An 18,146-nucleotide genomic window follows, 5' to 3' on the forward strand; every position below is an offset into this window, starting at 1 on the left:
CTAAAAAAAAGGTCGACAAAAATTTCGAAATTTTTTTGGAAATCCTTCCCCCTCCCCTCGAGAAAATCCTAGAAGGAAGTATAGTAGCTGTTGCGAACAAATTTGATTTTCATGTCTAAACTCGCATTCAACCATAACAACGCATTCAGCCATAAAAAAACGCATTCAGCCACGATAATACGTAAAACAACTACAACTATGGTCCCCCCTTTGTACTATTTTGAGATATCCCTTTTTGGCTGACTGACCCTAAAATTATTCTAAAGACGCATTTGGCGCAAAATATACCAAATTTGAGGGGGGAGCGCGCGCCGAAAAAACGCGATTTTTTGGTGAAAATTTCCCAAAAATGCCTAACAACGCCTTGTTTGGCCTGTTTTTCCAAAAATTTGCCTGCGGCGCAGAAAATTCGGTTCAAAATGGGGTTTTCATTGTGATTTGGGAGAGCTCAGAAAACCATTTTGGTCGACCTAGAAAAAAATTCGACAATTTTTTCGAAAATTTTTTGAAAATCCCCCCCCCCCCCTCGAGAAATCCTAGATCCGCCCATGTTGCCAATTCAGCGTACTTGAACACCAAAAATATTAGCAATAAGTAGTAAGTAGTTAAAATGAAAGGGTTATCACTGAGAATATCTGTATTTTTTTGTTTCTGTAACATTTTTGTATCATCCAAGTCTGAACATGTGTATTGCAGTTCAAGACAGATATAAATCTCACAACAAATGGATTAACACTGGACATATCTTTACTTTTCTTTTATTTCTCTACGAGTAGGCTCTTTTTTGGACCCCCCACCTCACATAAGCATCAAAACTATAGTGTAACGAGGGATTTTACAATGGCTAGTATGAAGACTACCTAATATTTGTCATAGAGCTAAGACTGCCAAGTCCTCATGCTAAGATTTGTAACAATCGAATAGTGTGAGCAAAAAAAAACACACGTTTTGGAAATCGCAGTTTAGTAGGGTGAAAGGAAAAAACTCAAGTTGAGCAGTGCATCAGAATCTGTGTGCCATTTTTATTGTGACCAGAAATAAAATCAGAACTAAATACCATCTCAGATGGAACCGCGCTAAAATTTCGCAAACTCAGAAACACTTTACTTGACAAACTGAGCAAAGAGATCCTACCCAGTTTCGAGCGAGCTATCTTTTGCGTCAAAGCTACGCGGAGTGCGGCCTGTATTCAGACAACCGTGTATTCAAAGTCGTCAGTAAGCAGACAAATACTATATTAACAAATCAGAGTCGAGACGAGAGAGCAAACATTCAAAGTAAATAATTATTAATCATTAGTTTCTTCCTTGTCGCGATTCTGATTGGTTGACATAGAATTTGTCTGCTTACCGACGAGTATGAATACGCGGTTCTCTAAATACTGCTAAGTATCGAAGCTACCCATACGTTGCCTCGCGTACTTCAGACCGAAGTAGTATCAGTTGTAATCAAAAAGCGGTTAAAGCAAATAAAATGATACATTTAAAAGTGAACACCAAAACTTTCGAAATATTTTCACTGACATTTATGTGCTCTATTACGGCAATAATTTGATTACTTTGGAGCCCTGAAAAGATTCTTAACAAGTCGGATAAAAATCTTCAGTTTTTTTTGTTCTCACAAAATGGCATAGCTTGTGATTTTTTCTTACATTTTTGACTCCGTTGAAAAAGATCTTAGGGCTCAAGTGAGCTGTCATAAAGTTTTTACCCCTATCAGGGATTCGACCCCCTGCCGACCCAAAGCGCCCCCCTTTGTACTATTTTGAGATATCCATTTTTGGTGACGGACCCTAAAATTTTTCTCAAGGCGCCTTTAGCGCCAATATATACTATATTTAAGAGGGCAGCGCGCGCCGAAAAAATGAGATTCTTCAGTCAAAATTGTCCAAAAAGTGCTTCCAAACGCATTTTTTTTGGCCTGTTTTCTTTTTAAATTTAGCCTGCAACGCAGACAATTTGGTCAAAACAGGGTCTTTTTAGTGCTTTGGAAGAGCTCGAAAAATCAATTTGCTTGACCTAAAAAAAGGTCGACAAATTTTGAAAAGCGTGTATTTTCTTAGAGTGGGCTCAAAATTAAACTCAATTGCATCAAACTTTGCCGTGATAAATTGAAAACCGATGAAAACTATTTTTTTCCATCCAAAAGTTTAACTCTTTTGTGAAGTCAGTAATCTCGACCCGAAGAAAAGGTCTTGTAAAAGCTTAAATACTGCCATAACGATTGTATAGGACCTAATTTCAGGGGTGGATTGAAGCGACCCTGGTCTCCCAAAGGTTTGGTGGACAGGAGCATTCTTACGAAATCAATTTTTGGTTAAACAACCCTTAAAACTTTCTAAAGGTGCCTTCCGAGCAAAGATAGAGTATGTTGAAGGGGGCGCTGCATGCCGAAAAAAAGCAAAGTTTTCAGCATAATCTTATACAAAAAGAACTGACTTCTTTGTTTGTGTAAAATCTTTTCCGTCGATGAAAAAAAACTTGATCCGCGTTTGCTGTGTTTGCCTTATTTTCGTCAATTTGTTCTTTAGGTGCGATTGAACCCCCAAAAAACTAGAATACCGGAAAATAAAAAGTGCTACCGCATTATCAACGACCCAAGAGATATGCGACCCACAGCAATTTGTCTGAAGATATCCAATTCGGATGGATGCTCTGTGATGTGAAAAAATCTACCTCGACTATACAGAACACAGAACGCTTTTTGTATTTAAGCTTGAAATGATGTTGTTTATTTTTGAATGAACTTGATGAATAAACTACAAACTGTGCTTTTTGTTATAAAGTGTAGAAAATAAATCTTGTTAGAATTATATTTATGCTTCTTTATTGTTCAGATACGTGCATTCTGAGCTTTTAGTTCGAAATTGATCCAGTAGCGAAATAGTATAGATTTTTGATCGACAATAATTGCTTTAGTTTGAGCACGCTATAAACCGTTTGCACAGTAATCGGCTGTTTTTGCTGAATTTTAACTGTAAACGACTATTAAAGAAATGAAACAACCAGGGTTGACCTCCATACAAAAAATGCTTATTATACAGTTCTATACAAAAAAAATGCTTAACTTACAATTCCATGGATGGGTTCTATGAAAAAAATGCTTATCATAGGATTTCCAATTATGAAAATTGTATGATAAGTTGTATAAATTGTATAAAATTGTATGAAATTTTTTTTTTCATTGATTTTTTTTTCAGGAAAACCTTTAAAAAGAGTTTTTTTGGTAAGTTTAAATGAGTTTGATTCGTTTTTTGAGTAAGTTAGATCAAATTGTCCCATCTTTCATTTTTTTTTGACAAAAAATATCATACGATTTCCATTCTATAAAAATGGTATGATGAGCATTTTTTCGATAAACAAACTTTTTGTTCAAAAACTTTCAAAAAAGCATTTGTGAAGTTCAAATGAGCCTAAATGGTATTTTTTTAATAATTGAAATCATATTGATCATTAAAATTCCTTAAAATATTTTCTGACAAAAATGATTATCATACGATTTCCTTTCTATGAAAATGGTATGATAAACATTTTTTCCGTGATCAAATTTTTTGTTCAAAAACTTTTCAAAAAGCATTCAGGAATTAAGGCAACTGCTCAAGAGGAGCTCAACCATACAATTTTTCTGTAATCTGATAAAATTTCGTTTAGAAACGGTCTTTTTTCTCCTACCAGTCAGGCTAGCTATTATCATTAACTCTTCGAGTGTTTTTTGCATCGACTCAGTTACAGTTTTCATTTAAAAGATTCTAAGCTGAGGTTTCCAAAACTTTCCCGTTTTTTCAAAAAACTAAATTAAAAAATTATTTCAGACTATCCAAAAAACTTGCTTTTGTCCTATACACAATTCTCCCTAATGCTTCGAAAAAAATTTTGCTCCTTAAAAAAAAGCTAATTACGCAATGTTGATCATAAGCGTTTGGGTTTGACAACTAAGTCTATAGAAGCTTAGATGGCCGATTTTTTTGATAAAAAAAACTTTTTTCTTGAAATATGTTTTTTAAGTCACCACATTGTGCAAATCAGTGCAGCATTGTGTTTCTGAGCGCCATCACCTGGGTTATTTTCGAATGGATCTTCTCGTACATGGTTCCGATGGTGGTCTTAAAGTTTTTTTTATCGCACGGATAAAAGTTATGATACATGTGTATTCTGTATTCATGTGCATTTTCACGCATTCTTTGTTTGTTTTTAGATTATAATTATGTAATGTTTACTGGGAGCTGACATGGAATGTGTTTTAGATCTGCAGATTTGGACTTCGGAATGCCGTCTCCAATTTCTTGTCAGCAGTTTTGAGTATGAGGCAACCCTTCCCCTGGTGTTGGTTACCAGCAAGAGTAACTCTCTGCTGTCTCAAATTTGAGGAGAGAAACTTACAGGAAACACAGTAACAGAGTTTCAAACCTCAAAAGTTTTCTGTAGTTTTTATCTTCTGTTGAGAGACCGGCAAGTTGGACTGGGCTAAGATTTAGTTTTTGCCTCATGTTATTTCTTTGTTTTGCTCAATCAAAAACTGAGTTTTATGCAAAGTTCTTCCGTAAATGTTTATCTTACAATTATCATACAATTCATTTAAATGGAAAAAATGACTATCATACAGTTCCATTGTATAGAGACAATGGTTATCAAGTGATTATCATACAATTTATTTATTCTATGGAATTGTATGGAATCGTATGATAAGCATTTTTCCATAGCATTTTTTCCATAGCATTTTTTGTCAAACCGCGAAGTCAATAAAAACCAGCTATTCAATTTCAATACTTTTATTAGGTTTATCCTACTAGGAAGGAAAATTTTCTGGCACAGGTTTGTATGTCATTATGTTGCCAAAAACGTCTCTTCTCCTATTTTGGCAAGCGATTCCTTCTCACTTTAGTTTATTTTCGGTGTTAGGGTGGAAACTGACTCTGACTGCCTTTCAAAAATGAAAAAAAAAATTGAACTGAATTAAATCTTTCAAACCACACACAAGCTACAATATCTATCATTAATCGCTGACATATCAAGTTAGAGACAGTAAATTTGAAACTATATACCTAAAGTTTTGCATCATGACATGAAATCATCGAGTTTCAGACATTCGAGAATTAAATGTCTGTGAACTCTACAATAGTACCAACCAATATGCAAATTTTAACGACTCACAAAGCACGAGTAAGATGCAAATAAGCGCAAATTACCCAAGGTCCAGTCATTTTAAATTCATGCCAAGATCTTGAATATTATCAAATCTTGAATATTATTAGCAATGAAACCTTAAAATACTTCCGGCTTTTTACAAGCCTTGTAAAAAACCTGTTTTTGGTTTATTGATGATGTTTGAGAAAACCGTGACTATGTGTTTGCTCATTAATTTGCTATGAAAAATACTCAAAAAACTGAGAATTTTTTTGGACATGTCTAAAGATTTTGACGATACTTTTAAAATCTTTTCAAGATTGAACCAAAAATCAAGTTCCTGTGATGAGCTGCCGGAACGATCGTACACGTACAGGTACCTAGCCGTCCAAACTGCATGAACTTATAATGAGAAAGTTGTACGATCGTTCCGGCAGCTCATCACAGGAACTTGATCTTTGGTTCAATCTTGAAAAGATTTTAAAAGTATCGTCAAAGACTTTAGACATGTCCAAAAAAAATTCTCAGTTTTTTGAATATTTTTCATAGCAATTTAATGAGCAAACACATAGTCAAGGTTTTCCCAAACATCATCAATAAACCAAAAACAGGTTTTTTCAGAGGAAACGTTTTAAGAGCTTTTTAAGAATACCTATTTGGTGAAAAATAAGTCAACATTTGAAAAAGAGCATTTCGAAAAATAACTAGTAAATCTATTCAGATTCTGTTTCAGTTGATTGCCAGAAAAACTCATTACGAGAGTGTTCGTTATTTGTCACGGTTTTCTCCCAAATTTTAATTGATTCCTAAAATGCTATTCTTGAATGTCGCAAATATCCACTGAGAGGTAATCATCGGAATTTTCTTAGTTTTTCCACCTGAGATTTTTTTTGTTGAAAACTATAATTGGTAAACTTTTGAAATATGTGCTTTAATTTTAGACCAAAAAATGATGACTCCTAGTTCTTTTTTTTGAAGGCGCTTAGGCTGGTGATTTAAACTACTTTATCTGTTTGCTCAAAATTGTTCAAGACTGATGATCATCAAAAATTTTGAAAAATTCTATTCCGATTTTCATTTGGACAATTAATAGTTACGCTCATAAATTTATTGATTTTTTATAATTTCATTAAGCGATGTCAGTTTATAGATTCTTCTGAGCACTTATAAAATTAATTAGCCTAACTAGCAATTGTGTTACCTGTGCCAATCGACAAGAAGGCCGTCGGTTTTTGTTATTACGGTTTGAATTTTATTCATTGTAAATTGACCGTACGATACGTCAATTATGGAGACTAACCACGCAACTGACGATTAACGACGTTATCTGCCAGAAAACTGAAATAAGAGTGGTTTTTCCGAATTGAACTAATTAATTTTCAAAATTTGACTCGAAATAAAGGCAACATCTACAGAACGTAGAAAACGGCAGTAAAGAACAGAAACAACGATCGAGAGATTATTGCAGAAAAAAATACAGTTAAAATCGTTGCTGGACGTATTTCACAAATCGGGAAGGCTGACGAGAAGAATCACTACTCTTCCAGGTAATAAAGATGGAGCTTCTTTTGCGAAGACCGAGAATTCGGAAAAATCTCGTGCTATATTGCAAAACTTACATATTAACAATTTTTAGTTTCCCGGAAAGTCTTGAATTTAATTTAGTTACATCGACACTCGTTATCAGATATCGAAGAGCTAGGAGTTGTGGGAAGGGGTCGATCCATCTCCGATGGAAGGGTTGGTTTTCGATACTGCACAAAAACAATAGCAATCTAATAAATTAATAGTAATAATGAAACAGCCCTGTTTTTAGGAGTGATCTCGTAGTCTAGGGATACTGAGACCCAGCCATGAGCTCACTGTTTTGCAAGTAATTTAAGTTAATTTGCGCGCCTCAGCTAATAAATTTTAAGCAGTAATGATTTTTTGACCCAATTTTACGCGAACCACATTTAATTGGCTATGGTAGAGACGGTCAAAAGCACCTAAAGCTCTATTTAGGCACTAGCCAATTGTTTTAGGATCTAGTTTTAGTTTCCATCGGTGTGTACTTCCGAGCGATGTTACAACGATTTAATTTAAAACCGAGGAGGTTTTTTTCAGAAAATCTTCAATTAATCTTCAATAAGACGGCCAAAAACGTTTTTTGAAAATCTTGAAAAAACAATTGCTCATTTTCTACGCAAGTCATTGAAAATGAATTTTTGATTTAAAAAAATATGTTTTGCCGCGGCAGATTCCAATCGATAAATCTTTAAAGTATACGTTTTTCATAATATCATCATGAGATATCAGCAAAAATTTCCTGCTTTACAGAACTGTTTGGCAACGTATTGCAATAAATTATTTGTCGCTCTCCTTAAATTTTGCGTATTGTCTAATTTTGCGAGTTTGCTGTTTATTACATTTAGATATTGTTTTAGGTAATCTGCAGAGTGTGATTGAGTTTTCTGAGATGTACCCTATACCCTCCCTCCCTGAAGAACAGTTGTGAACTGTACCTTACCATGAGGGTGGAAAAAGCGTGTGCAGTGTCCACAGAGAGGAGTGAAGTGGACTGAATTGAGTTGCTCATGTTCGCCCACCTCTTCAACTGTCACTTCCTCAAACAATGATGAGTTTAAAACACTATTTTGGGTAAAGTTAAAAATCTGACCTCTAAGTCAACTTGGTTCGTTATCTTTTCTGTAATGAGTTATCAAATTGTTTTTGATCCGATTTATTTTTTGTTACTTTAAAATTATATTTTGCGACATCTTCGTTTTTACTAAATATAATAAATTTAAAAGGCCAAGAACTTTTCAAAGTTATTTTTTTGAAGAGCCGCAAAATTACAATTTTCGGATTTTTGAAATTCGAATTCACAGCAAGTAAAAATGATGAAATTGCTCTTGTTTAGAATTTCAATTAAAATTGAAACGATGCACTGGCAACCTTAGAATACATAAAGTTAGATACCAGGAACCTCAGCTTAAAAAATTGACCTTTAAGTAGACGTTCATTTCTCGATTTTCAATTCATTTTTTATCAAAACATTGCAGAAGCCGTCACTTCATATCCGCGAATATCTCATCTTTTCCATGAAAGACAAATTCGCGACGCTTCCGGTCGAAGACAAAGATTTCATAACTGGGCATCAAGGGCCGCCTGTCAGTTATTACGAAGACGTGAAAAGCTACGAGACCAAGCTGGAGGCCCTCCAGGAGTAAGGAGGGAAAAAGAAACAAATTAAGACCCTGGAACAAAAACAGTTATATCAATCAACCAGAAATTGCTGCCAGATGCGCTGTGAAGACTCAAAAGAAGACTTATTTTTTTTAAACTCTAACGTGATTAGTATGGTTCAGTGTTTAGTTATAGTTAGAAAAAAAGGCTGGTGTGTGTGTGCGTGTGTGTGTGTGAGAGAGATAGTGTTCTGAAGATTATTTTGGCCCTAATTCAGTTTCCTGAAGATAGTGGGGCGTATGAGTAAAAAAACACTAGGTTGTGGAAGCATCACGAATTGTTCCGATCATAGTTCTTTTTGCCAATAAAAACATACATCTGAAAAAATTTAGAAAACACTTATCTAGTCAGCAATGGGAAAAAATACTTTAAAATATTCCAGAACTATGACAAGTTTTATGTTCTAATTTATTATAACAATTTAAGAACGACTCTTTTTATCCATACCCAGCCAGAAAATCAAAAACAAAGGTCCATTTTTTCTCGCAACTCAGATAAAATTTTCAAACCGATTACGAAGCAATGAAGCATGACTGAAAATTAATTGGCATGATAGCAAATTCAATAATTTAAGAAACTTTGAGTTACGTAAAGTTGATTTAAAATTCTACGCAAAGCGTTTTTTCTGTTTTCTTCTTACCTCCGACTCCTGGACAAAAAAAAATAATTTTTCATCATACCGTGGATAAAAATGCGCGGATAAAAATATCAAACCCAAAAATCAAAACACACATGATTTGGGTATTTATTAGAACAGGCTGCATGCTGCTGATCATAATGCACTGAAATAAGTAGCTGTTTTGCTAACATTTTTGGTAGAGTTATGTGGGCTTAATAAATAGACAGATGACCATAACGCGCGATTAAAAAGTCTATTATTAAACAAAGACAGTTATAAAAAGTGTCAATGAATTTAAGGAAACCAAAAACAAACTGATATTTTTGCAGCAAAGTACACAATGAGCACCTCATTCTAGGAGGCAGTTTAGAACTTTTCACGCTTCATTTTACAAAATCTATGCTTAGTGTAAAAAAAGTAAGGTTAAGTAGCAAAACTGTCAGAAGTGAAAAAAAAAAATTCACAAGCAGCAAAGCCTTAAAGGATTCAGTCAATGAAAATGAACACAGAGGCGAAGCTGCGCTTCGCAAAAACTTGTGAGAACACGACCAAAAAGCAGCTCTATCAAGTGGAAAAAGAAAAAGTAGAAATAAGCCTCGAATTACCAAAAACTCGGCTACGTGTAGGGTTTGAATCTGCGACCTACTGCAATCAAAAGATTTTGAGTCTCACGCACTATCCACTCAGCCACGCAAGCTATGCCGACAAACACTAGTTACGAATAAAGCAGCTGTATATGCTAATAAATTGCCAATGCCATTCAGCAAAAGTGGCACGGAATACAAATAGACTCAATTTTGCAAGTAAAACTATGAAAAAAACAAGCTAAAGGCATCCACACTAACTTTGCATGCAGCAAACCGCAAAACCACGTTATGTATAACTTATGCATTTCAAAAAAATGGAAATATTTTGAGATAGAAAATTTCTGATATCGAGTTTTCAAGATTGTTATGTATGTGTTAACTAATTACTAATCGAATGTCAAAGCACAATGTGAAAATGCTGTAAAGGTGTCCCAAAATTGGCACCAATATTTGAGAATTAGGTTGGAAAATTCAGAAGGTTCGTACTAATACACTCGTTTCGCAAGTGTAAAAGTCTTCTAATTTCGGCAAGCTAACAAACTTGACAATTTTGGTAAACCAAACCGTTGGCATGCCACCTTTATATTCAAGTTTAAAAATTTGCTTGATTCAACTCTACTTATCCAAATTAAACTAACAAACTTATCAATCATATGCTATCAGAAATGGCCAATTGTTGAAACGATAAAAAGGGAATGGAAAAGCTTCCAGGTAAATTTAGGGAGAAAAATTTAGAAGCAAGCTAGCCTAGCCAAGCAATTTTCTAAGAACAACAACGTTTTCTTGTCAGATGCCATCAAAATACACAGATTGAATAAAAATTTTGTCAGTTAACTGATTTCTTTGCAGACTTGTTAACGGGCCGCCATAATTGAGGCCCGGCCCGATATAATTCAAGTCGAGCCCGCTGGCGGCCCGATAAACAGGGAATTTATTAAAAATCGGCCCGTTGCTGCTTTTTTGATAAAAAACAAATTTGTTTCAAAACAATTTTAATTAATTGTTTTACTTAATTATAAAGACCTTCGAAACGTCGAATTTTGAATCGGCAGTGAACGTAGTAGTCATGTCGTTTAGCACACTGCAAGCTGTAGAGTGCGCACTGAAACTGCGCCCGTTGACAAAAGTGAAAACCTCGGCCCGGCCCGGCCCGGCCCGGCCCGGCCCGCCCCGCCCCGCCCCGTTGACAAGTATGTTTCTTTGCCATTCCGATCACTCGGAGGCAATATGATAAAAACAAATTTAATAGATATTTCAACATTCCAACTTAGTTTACTTTGATCGCTGGCTTTTTTATAGAGAAAACCAAAACAGGGCCTTCAGGCATTTGAAAAAAATGTAAATGAACTGACAGGGATCAAAACAAAACTTAATTTTGTAAAACTTTCGAGTTTCCAGGAAAAAATCCAGCCTACGGTTATTTGAAGTTCCAGAATCTTTCAATCATAACAAATAGCGAGTAACTCACCTCCGGTGCCTCAAACAGATTAATAGATGTGAAAACTGCTCATATATGAAACATGTGAAAAAAAAAACACGAAATAAATGCATTCATAACATTAGACGGAGGTTACCAACAGCGTTTTCGAATTCAGGAATTGAACAACAAAAAAATTCAAGCTTATCTTTAAACTCTGATTGTCGAATCTCCGAAACTAATGGGTGTGGGATTTTCGTAATTAAAACTCAGAAACAATACCCAAAAATGGCCGACAGCATACAACTGCACTATCTATATTTCATGAGTTCGTTGGCGAAATCACTAAATTCATGAATGAGAGCATTTTTCAACTTGGTTCCATGTTTTATTAGCCTCTACTCTTTTCACTTGCAGCTATCATTTTATAAATCTAGCGTAATTGAATTTTAAAACATCAGATTTTTTCTTAGTTTAATTCTTTGTTTGACGAAAATTTTTGAACGTTAAAAAAAATACGTCACTTTCCATTTTCGAGAACTTACAATTTGAGCAAAAATATTAGGATGACTGTCATATTTAAAACTGCTGGCAGTAACATGACTTCACCCAACCAATGGAGCGACAGTTTCCAATTTTGAAAATAAATATTTTGAAAATAATCACTTTTGAAAAATCATGCAAACGTCATAACTAGGAAAGTAATATACTTCGAGCAGTCATAATTGGGGACCAGATAAAAATTTTAGTTTGAGAACCTTGTATGCGACCCACCATATTATTGGGAATTCGAACTTAGTTAAGTATTTTTGAGATTATTTTTTGAAAAAACACCTGCTTTCGCAAAAGTAGAAGAATTCGAAAAATCATAAAAAGTCGTATGTCTCGGAAACTAGAATGATTTGAGCAGTCAAACTTGGCGGAATGAAATGCAACGCTTGAGAAAACCATGGGTTTACGCCATTAAAGGGTTGGGATTTCAAGATTTCGTAAGTTTTTTAAAATCAAATTTTTTGAAAAGTTTTAAAAACTCGTCATGTCTCGGAACTAAAATGAATTCAGCAGTCATTTTCGAAGGCGAGATTTACATCCCCTGAGAGTACTCTGAGAGCCTACAAAAACAGGTTTGATAATTTCAAATTGTGTGAAACTTAAAAAAAATTTCTAAAAGAATTTGGGTATTCATAATTGAGACCAAATTCGCAAACTAAAACACAGAAAAAAACTTCATAACCATTGCAAAAACCATATATTTTAAGCGTGAAAAAAATCTTTCGTTAAACATGCAAAAATGAAACGTTGAAAAATTTTAAACATGGCGGTAAAGTGAAGCCCGCATAAAAATATATAATAGACTTATTGATAGAAATTACGCCAACTGGAGTAGTGCTAACGAGAAAACTGAATCAAAAAAGAATGTAAATATTGGGCTGGGAAAACAAAGTTATAACCTTCCCGAAAGTGAAAGTCAATTACGTTTTTCCGTGCAATACATTGAATTGTACTTAAATTTGAAATTGAATTGAACTTCAAAATAAGTCAAAAGTAAGACCGCGGTAACTCAAGTTTATGTTTGTTTAAATTCCAATTTCGAAACTTGAGGTAGACCGCGTTTTTCGCGACCTTTATACTTCTGCTGTTCGGTAGTGGAGTCAAGAAAGGAAATTAACTACCTTAAAAAAAACATAAATCAAACCGAAAAAAAAATAAATTTGAGCCTGAACAAATTTTAGGACTCTTCCTGAAAAAAAAACATTGCCACATATGTAAGAGTCTGAAGTACTCTAGTAAAATGGAGCAAACTTAACAAGATAGGTATAGGTGTATCACAAACAACATAATATCGGATTTAAATTCCTCTATAAACCGCCAAGTCATTAAAAAACATTATTGATACAATAAGTATAACTCTTTAGCTCAATGGAATGTAAATTGGAAAATTTCGACTTTTTTAATATTTAATTTAATTGAACTTTCAGAACAAAAATCATTATCAAAGAACTTTTAAGTTTTGAGATAGGCGTAGAAAGTATCAACAATCAAAAAGGTTGAAGTTTAACAGTTGGTTTACAACTTTGCCCGGTTTCTTAATAAATATGTGAGCTGTATACTAAGAGTTAAAACTAAGATTTTTTCTGGATTAGTCCAACTTTCACAATTTGTTGAACGTTATGGTGTTGTTTTTGTCAATTTTTTCGGCCCACTACTTTGCTACTTTCTACGCTCTAAGATTGATAAGAAAAAAAAGTTGGGACAGACAGATTTGAATAAAAAAGACTTTAAATGTAAACTGTGAATGATGATAAAACAAACTTTTGCATGCATAGTTTTTTTTCAAAACTGATCATTTGCTGTTTTAAATTTTTAAATTAAGTCTGTCTGTTTCAACTTTTTGCAATTCTCCATAACAGATGAGGCAAATCAATTAGCTTTGATTGCGTTTTGAAACAAAAGAGGTCTAGTTTGCTTTGGCTGCCAGTGGACCTTCTGGAGCAGCTGGAACAGTCCAGTGCCCACCCGCATCGGGATTCCCATGATGATGCACTCGCTCACGCCACTGATGCAGTCAGTCTGTCCGTGGTAGGATGCTTCGAACAAGTGGTCAGAAGTCCTCTCAAAAGACGCCAACATCATCACACTGTCTTTGAAACTGGAGAGACCTAAAAAAAGAGCACAATTTTTTTTTTGCATTTTTTACTCCCCGATGAAACTAAGTTGCTGTAGAACTTGCAAATACATATGAATTGTCCCAGGAAGCGCGCGGTTAAAAATCAATTGGGTCGAGTAATAAAAGTCAACCCCCTCAATTGAGAAAATCATAGATCCACCCCTGGTTCAGCCAATGCATCAGAAAGATTAAAACTATATTGCTACTACTTCATGATAACGGTCTTAACCAAAACAAAAAAATTCCGATTAAGGATGTAGATTTTTGTTTAGATATAATTCAACCCAAAAAATAGCCTGGCTCAAGAAAACTTCGTTAAAACAGCTATTTCTTATTCTCCTAGACCTGAAAATGACAAAACTTCAAAAACTAGCGGAAAAAACACTTCGCAAAAAAACACAAGCAAGAACGCGACATAAAGCATCTCTATAAAGTGCGATACGAAGTAGAAATAAGGCTCGAATTTAAAAAAAAAATGAGTTACTACTCAGACGCGATGCGTCGACCTGGATATTATGAGTCTCACACACTAACCACTCAGCCACGGTCGATAAATAAAACTCAAACCGTAGCCAAAAATAAAGCAGAGAACAGATGCTATGAAACTTCCTATGCTACTATCGTGATGATACAGTGCTGATTTAAATAAACCAGACAAAACGAAATTTTTTTTTAATTTCAAAAGCTTTTTTCTCAAATTGGGTTAAGATTAGAAAGAGTGAAGAAAACAATAGTTGCTTAGAATTTCATCAGAATTATCATGGTGCATTTTTTCCTCCGAAATTTTCAACCAAAAATTTACCACAAAATTGGGTCATTTTGTCTTTTCAATAAATAAAAAATTGCTCTGAAACTACTTAATCGATAAGAAATATATATCACAAGAAACCACCTACATAGGCCAACAAAGTTCCACAAAAGTTAAATCTGTAAAAATTTGAGTAAATTGTTTAAATCTTGTGTTTAAACAAAGATTTTGGGTTTTAAATAGTAAAATTCACATTTCTTGACTATCAAGCAAAAATATTTTCTCTTATACAGGTTTTTAGAGATTTATTCCTTCTAGAACTTTGTTGGGCTATGTAAAAGGCTTCTTGTGATATATATTTCTTATCAATTAACAAAGTAGTTTCAGCGTAATTCTTGATTAATTGAAAAAACCGAAATGACCCAATGTTGGGGTAAAATTTTGTTGAGAATTTCGAAGAAAAAAATGCACCCTTTTAATTCTCATGAAATTCTAAGCACTTTTTGTTCTCTTCACTTTTTGTCTAATCTTAACCCAATTTGAGAAAAACATGTTTGAAAACTCAAGTTTAGTTCATTTTTTCCGGATAATTTAAATCAGCACTGTAGCATAAGTGAACACTTTTAATGAATACTTTTATTTGCGATTATTAGCATAGAAGAAGGGTCCATTGAATACACTAATAAAACTGAAATACTTGGCCCCAATTTTGTTCTCAAAGAGAAAACCCAATCATGAAACATGATACCAATACGCTTTTAAGGGGTCATTTTTTTGTAATTATGTTAGATTACTTATCATGAAATAAATCGCGTCTAATCAAACTCCCATTATAACTTTGCGTCTAAAATTAAATTTAGTTAAAGAGTTACAGATTTTCAGAGTTCTAAAAAACTGATACCTTGACGAGTCATTCCGCATATTTGACCTCTGTAAGTCATGAGGTCAGCCAGCAACATGACGTGTCGGATGTCCACTGACATTCCGTGACTAGACATGGTGTGGTTGATCTCGTTAATAATTGTGGATCTCGCTGCTTCAATTCCCAATGTCCGCGCAACCTAAGACAAACATTTTACGGCGATGACCGCCGAATAATTAACTTGCCTTATTTCATGATTCCTATTTTAATTTCATTCGAATTGTTTATATTAAAAAAAAAACAGATACCAATTTGTTGGAAAAATAAAGCTGCTAATTGACTTCATCGTGGTATGACATTTAACTGAATTATGCAGTAGACATTAAGTTTTATCATGAAGAAAAAAAAACTGTTGTCTGTCTAAAAAAATGAGTACTAGTTTACTTGTTAGGTCCCGTGAGAAAATTAGTGTAGATGATTTGTCCCGCCTATTTCCTAAGAACAAAAACAAGCGTGGGAGCTTCGAACCTACGCCTTGGAGTTGGTAACCAAATTCGTACCCGCTAAATTAACTATGACAGCTGTGTTATCAACATAGAGAAATTAAGCGAGTTAGGTTAGAAAAAACTGCCGAAATAGTGTAGCTCTGTTATTATCAGGGAACACGGCATTTTTGAGGCACCAAACAAGTTAACTAGTACCAAAAAACGAGTAAATGAAGACTCGAGGTATCAATGGAAAGAGCGAAGCTCATCAACAGTAGCTTCCACTTTTAAGCGAAACATTAAGATGATGACTCATCCACTGAGATTGAAACAATCTTGAAATCGGAATCGGACACTGATAACTAACCGACCAAATGTGCGCAAAGAAAGCACCGATGGCAGGTTTTGTTTCGAAAGGCGGAGATACAGACTACAAGAATATTTCCCTTGGAAAAAATAATTCATGGCGCGAGGATCGAACACCAGACATCAAAACGGTAGTCTGTCCATTCAGTCATTTAAACGAGTTTTTATGAGATTTAAAATTTTGTTAACTTTAGAAAAAAATTTCCGCAAATAATCGGCACTTTCACACGGGTTTACAATTTCAATCTATCTCGGTGACTTTTTTTGAATATACCTCAAAAGTGTTGTTGCTCTTGGTGCGTCTAAATTCCACCCCGTAAGTAGACATGACTTTGTCGAAGTCATCCCCCTCCACTATCAGTTTGTACACAGGGGGGTTCACTGAGTCATCAATTGACACCACAGCCCGATTCACTTCCGCTAGACCTGAACAAAGTTGCTCCAAGCTCAGAAAAAACTAGAAAAACCGTTGCAATACCTTCATCAGTATGTGAATAGCATGATATAACTGAATTGCTTGAGAATTAAGTTAGAATTAAAATTCCTGTCGCATTTCTGACACCTGCGAAGTTTTATCGTGAAACAAAAATTCTCAAATTGAAACTAACAAAGTTTAAGTTCGAGGGGCATAGCGAGCGATCAGAGACAAATTTCATCATCTTCCATCGCATGTATAGATAACACAGTCTAACTTCAAAAACAATTTCAAAAAACAGTAAATTTTATGTCCATGGTAGCTAAAAAGTTTTACAGTGCTATAAAAAATCTCAAATCTCAACAGTTTTAGTGCTTTTTATAAACTATGATTGAAGTGACCTTGACTGACCTTTAACGATGACCTTTGCCAAGTTTTCCTTCACAAGGGTGACAGTGTGTGCTATGCTGTACTTGCTATTGGCCAAGTCAATATAAACCAACAGACAGTTCTCAGATGACAACACTTTCACTGTTTGCAGTTTGCAGCCAATCTTTTTCACAGGTTGTTCCAGAATAGACGCTGCTATCGTGTGACAGTTAACCTCAAGTTGCAGAATCTGGACAAGACATAAGTTGATTAAATTGAAGAAATATGAAGACAGAGGCGAATAGGAAGTTTGTATACACAACCAAATTACAGCAGTGAATGAAAGATAGCATATTAACACAAATGGCTACAAAAATTGAATAAAAAGAATCACAGACTCGAAGGTTCGAACCGGTAACCACGGAAAAAAAAGTCCTGCATATTATCATGCGCTTCACTTGCTTAAATATACATATTAACGTGTCAATTTTTAAAAGCCATTTCAGACACAATTTCTAGTTCTTCGGTTGGCCAGCTTATGATTGGTGTCAAACTGAGACTTTAGTTTATCATTCTGAGCACTTTTCCTCAAGAACAAATAGTTTTTTTTTTCAAAAAATTGCCAATGCACTAACTTTAACTCTTTTCATTGAAACTTTCACGAGGATAAATATGTCATCTTGTAGGTAGACTTCTTCCAGAAAATCACACACTTCCCCCAAAAAAGTCTTCTCCACTCTCCCCTTCACAGCCCGCGCGTACTTTGAGTCCCGCTCATCACACAGACCTACATTGGGAAACGATATAACAGGTGAACTATAACTATCCATTGTTGGCAAAATACTGTATTTATTCCAAACATGTTTAAAACACCTGATCTTCTTAATACAATGATTTAGAACTCAAGAACAGACTCAAACTTTAAAAACTTGAGCACGAAAATTTTAACGTTAAAACTGGAGTACGGAAAAATTAAAAGGCTAGCTTTCCCACTTTCTCCGGTGCTAGTCTATTGCGCAAGTGTGAATGGACAAAGCCCAGCTGTGCAACGAACTGTGCATCAAAGGTGCAATGCTGATCAGAGCCTTCAGAAGATGCCTGCAGAAGTTGTTCACTAACCAGTAATTAATATTTGGATCAGTAAAAAACATGTTAAAAAACTTGTAAGAAAAACACGTGCTTAAAACTTGTTAACAGCACCCCTTGTTTGAAACACGCTATCTCTGTAACTATCATCAATCGCTGAAAACTATAATAGT

General features: G+C 34.7%; 2 protein-coding genes across 3 annotated transcripts in view; one reads left to right on the forward strand and one right to left on the reverse strand.

Annotated features, from left to right (window-relative positions):
* LOC134840426 (phosphatidylinositol 3-kinase catalytic subunit type 3-like) overlaps positions 1 to 18,146 on the forward strand; it is a 513,967-nt gene that overhangs the window by 83,683 nt on the left and 412,138 nt on the right. The gene's annotated exons all lie outside the window — the stretch shown is intronic.
* The window catches only part of LOC134840765 (DNA-directed RNA polymerase III subunit RPC1-like), an 80,220-nt gene continuing 75,371 nt past the window's right edge, over positions 13,298 to 18,146 (reverse strand). For both annotated transcript variants that reach the window (XM_063856794.1, XM_063856793.1), the window contains exons 20-24: positions 17,523 to 17,674; positions 16,930 to 17,137; positions 16,378 to 16,529; positions 15,292 to 15,451; positions 13,298 to 13,634 (exon numbers count right to left, since the gene is read on the reverse strand). In XM_063856794.1, coding sequence (XP_063712864.1) covers positions 13,396 to 13,634; positions 15,292 to 15,451; positions 16,378 to 16,529; positions 16,930 to 17,137; positions 17,523 to 17,674 — 911 coding nt within the window. In that variant the 3' untranslated portion in view covers positions 13,298 to 13,395. The remainder of the gene's footprint in view (positions 13,635 to 15,291; positions 15,452 to 16,377; positions 16,530 to 16,929; positions 17,138 to 17,522; positions 17,675 to 18,146) is intronic.

The sequence above is a fragment of the Symsagittifera roscoffensis genome, chromosome 2, assembly GCF_963678635.1.
Source record: "Symsagittifera roscoffensis chromosome 2, txSymRosc1.1, whole genome shotgun sequence".
NCBI lineage: Eukaryota > Metazoa > Xenacoelomorpha > Acoela > Convolutidae > Symsagittifera > Symsagittifera roscoffensis.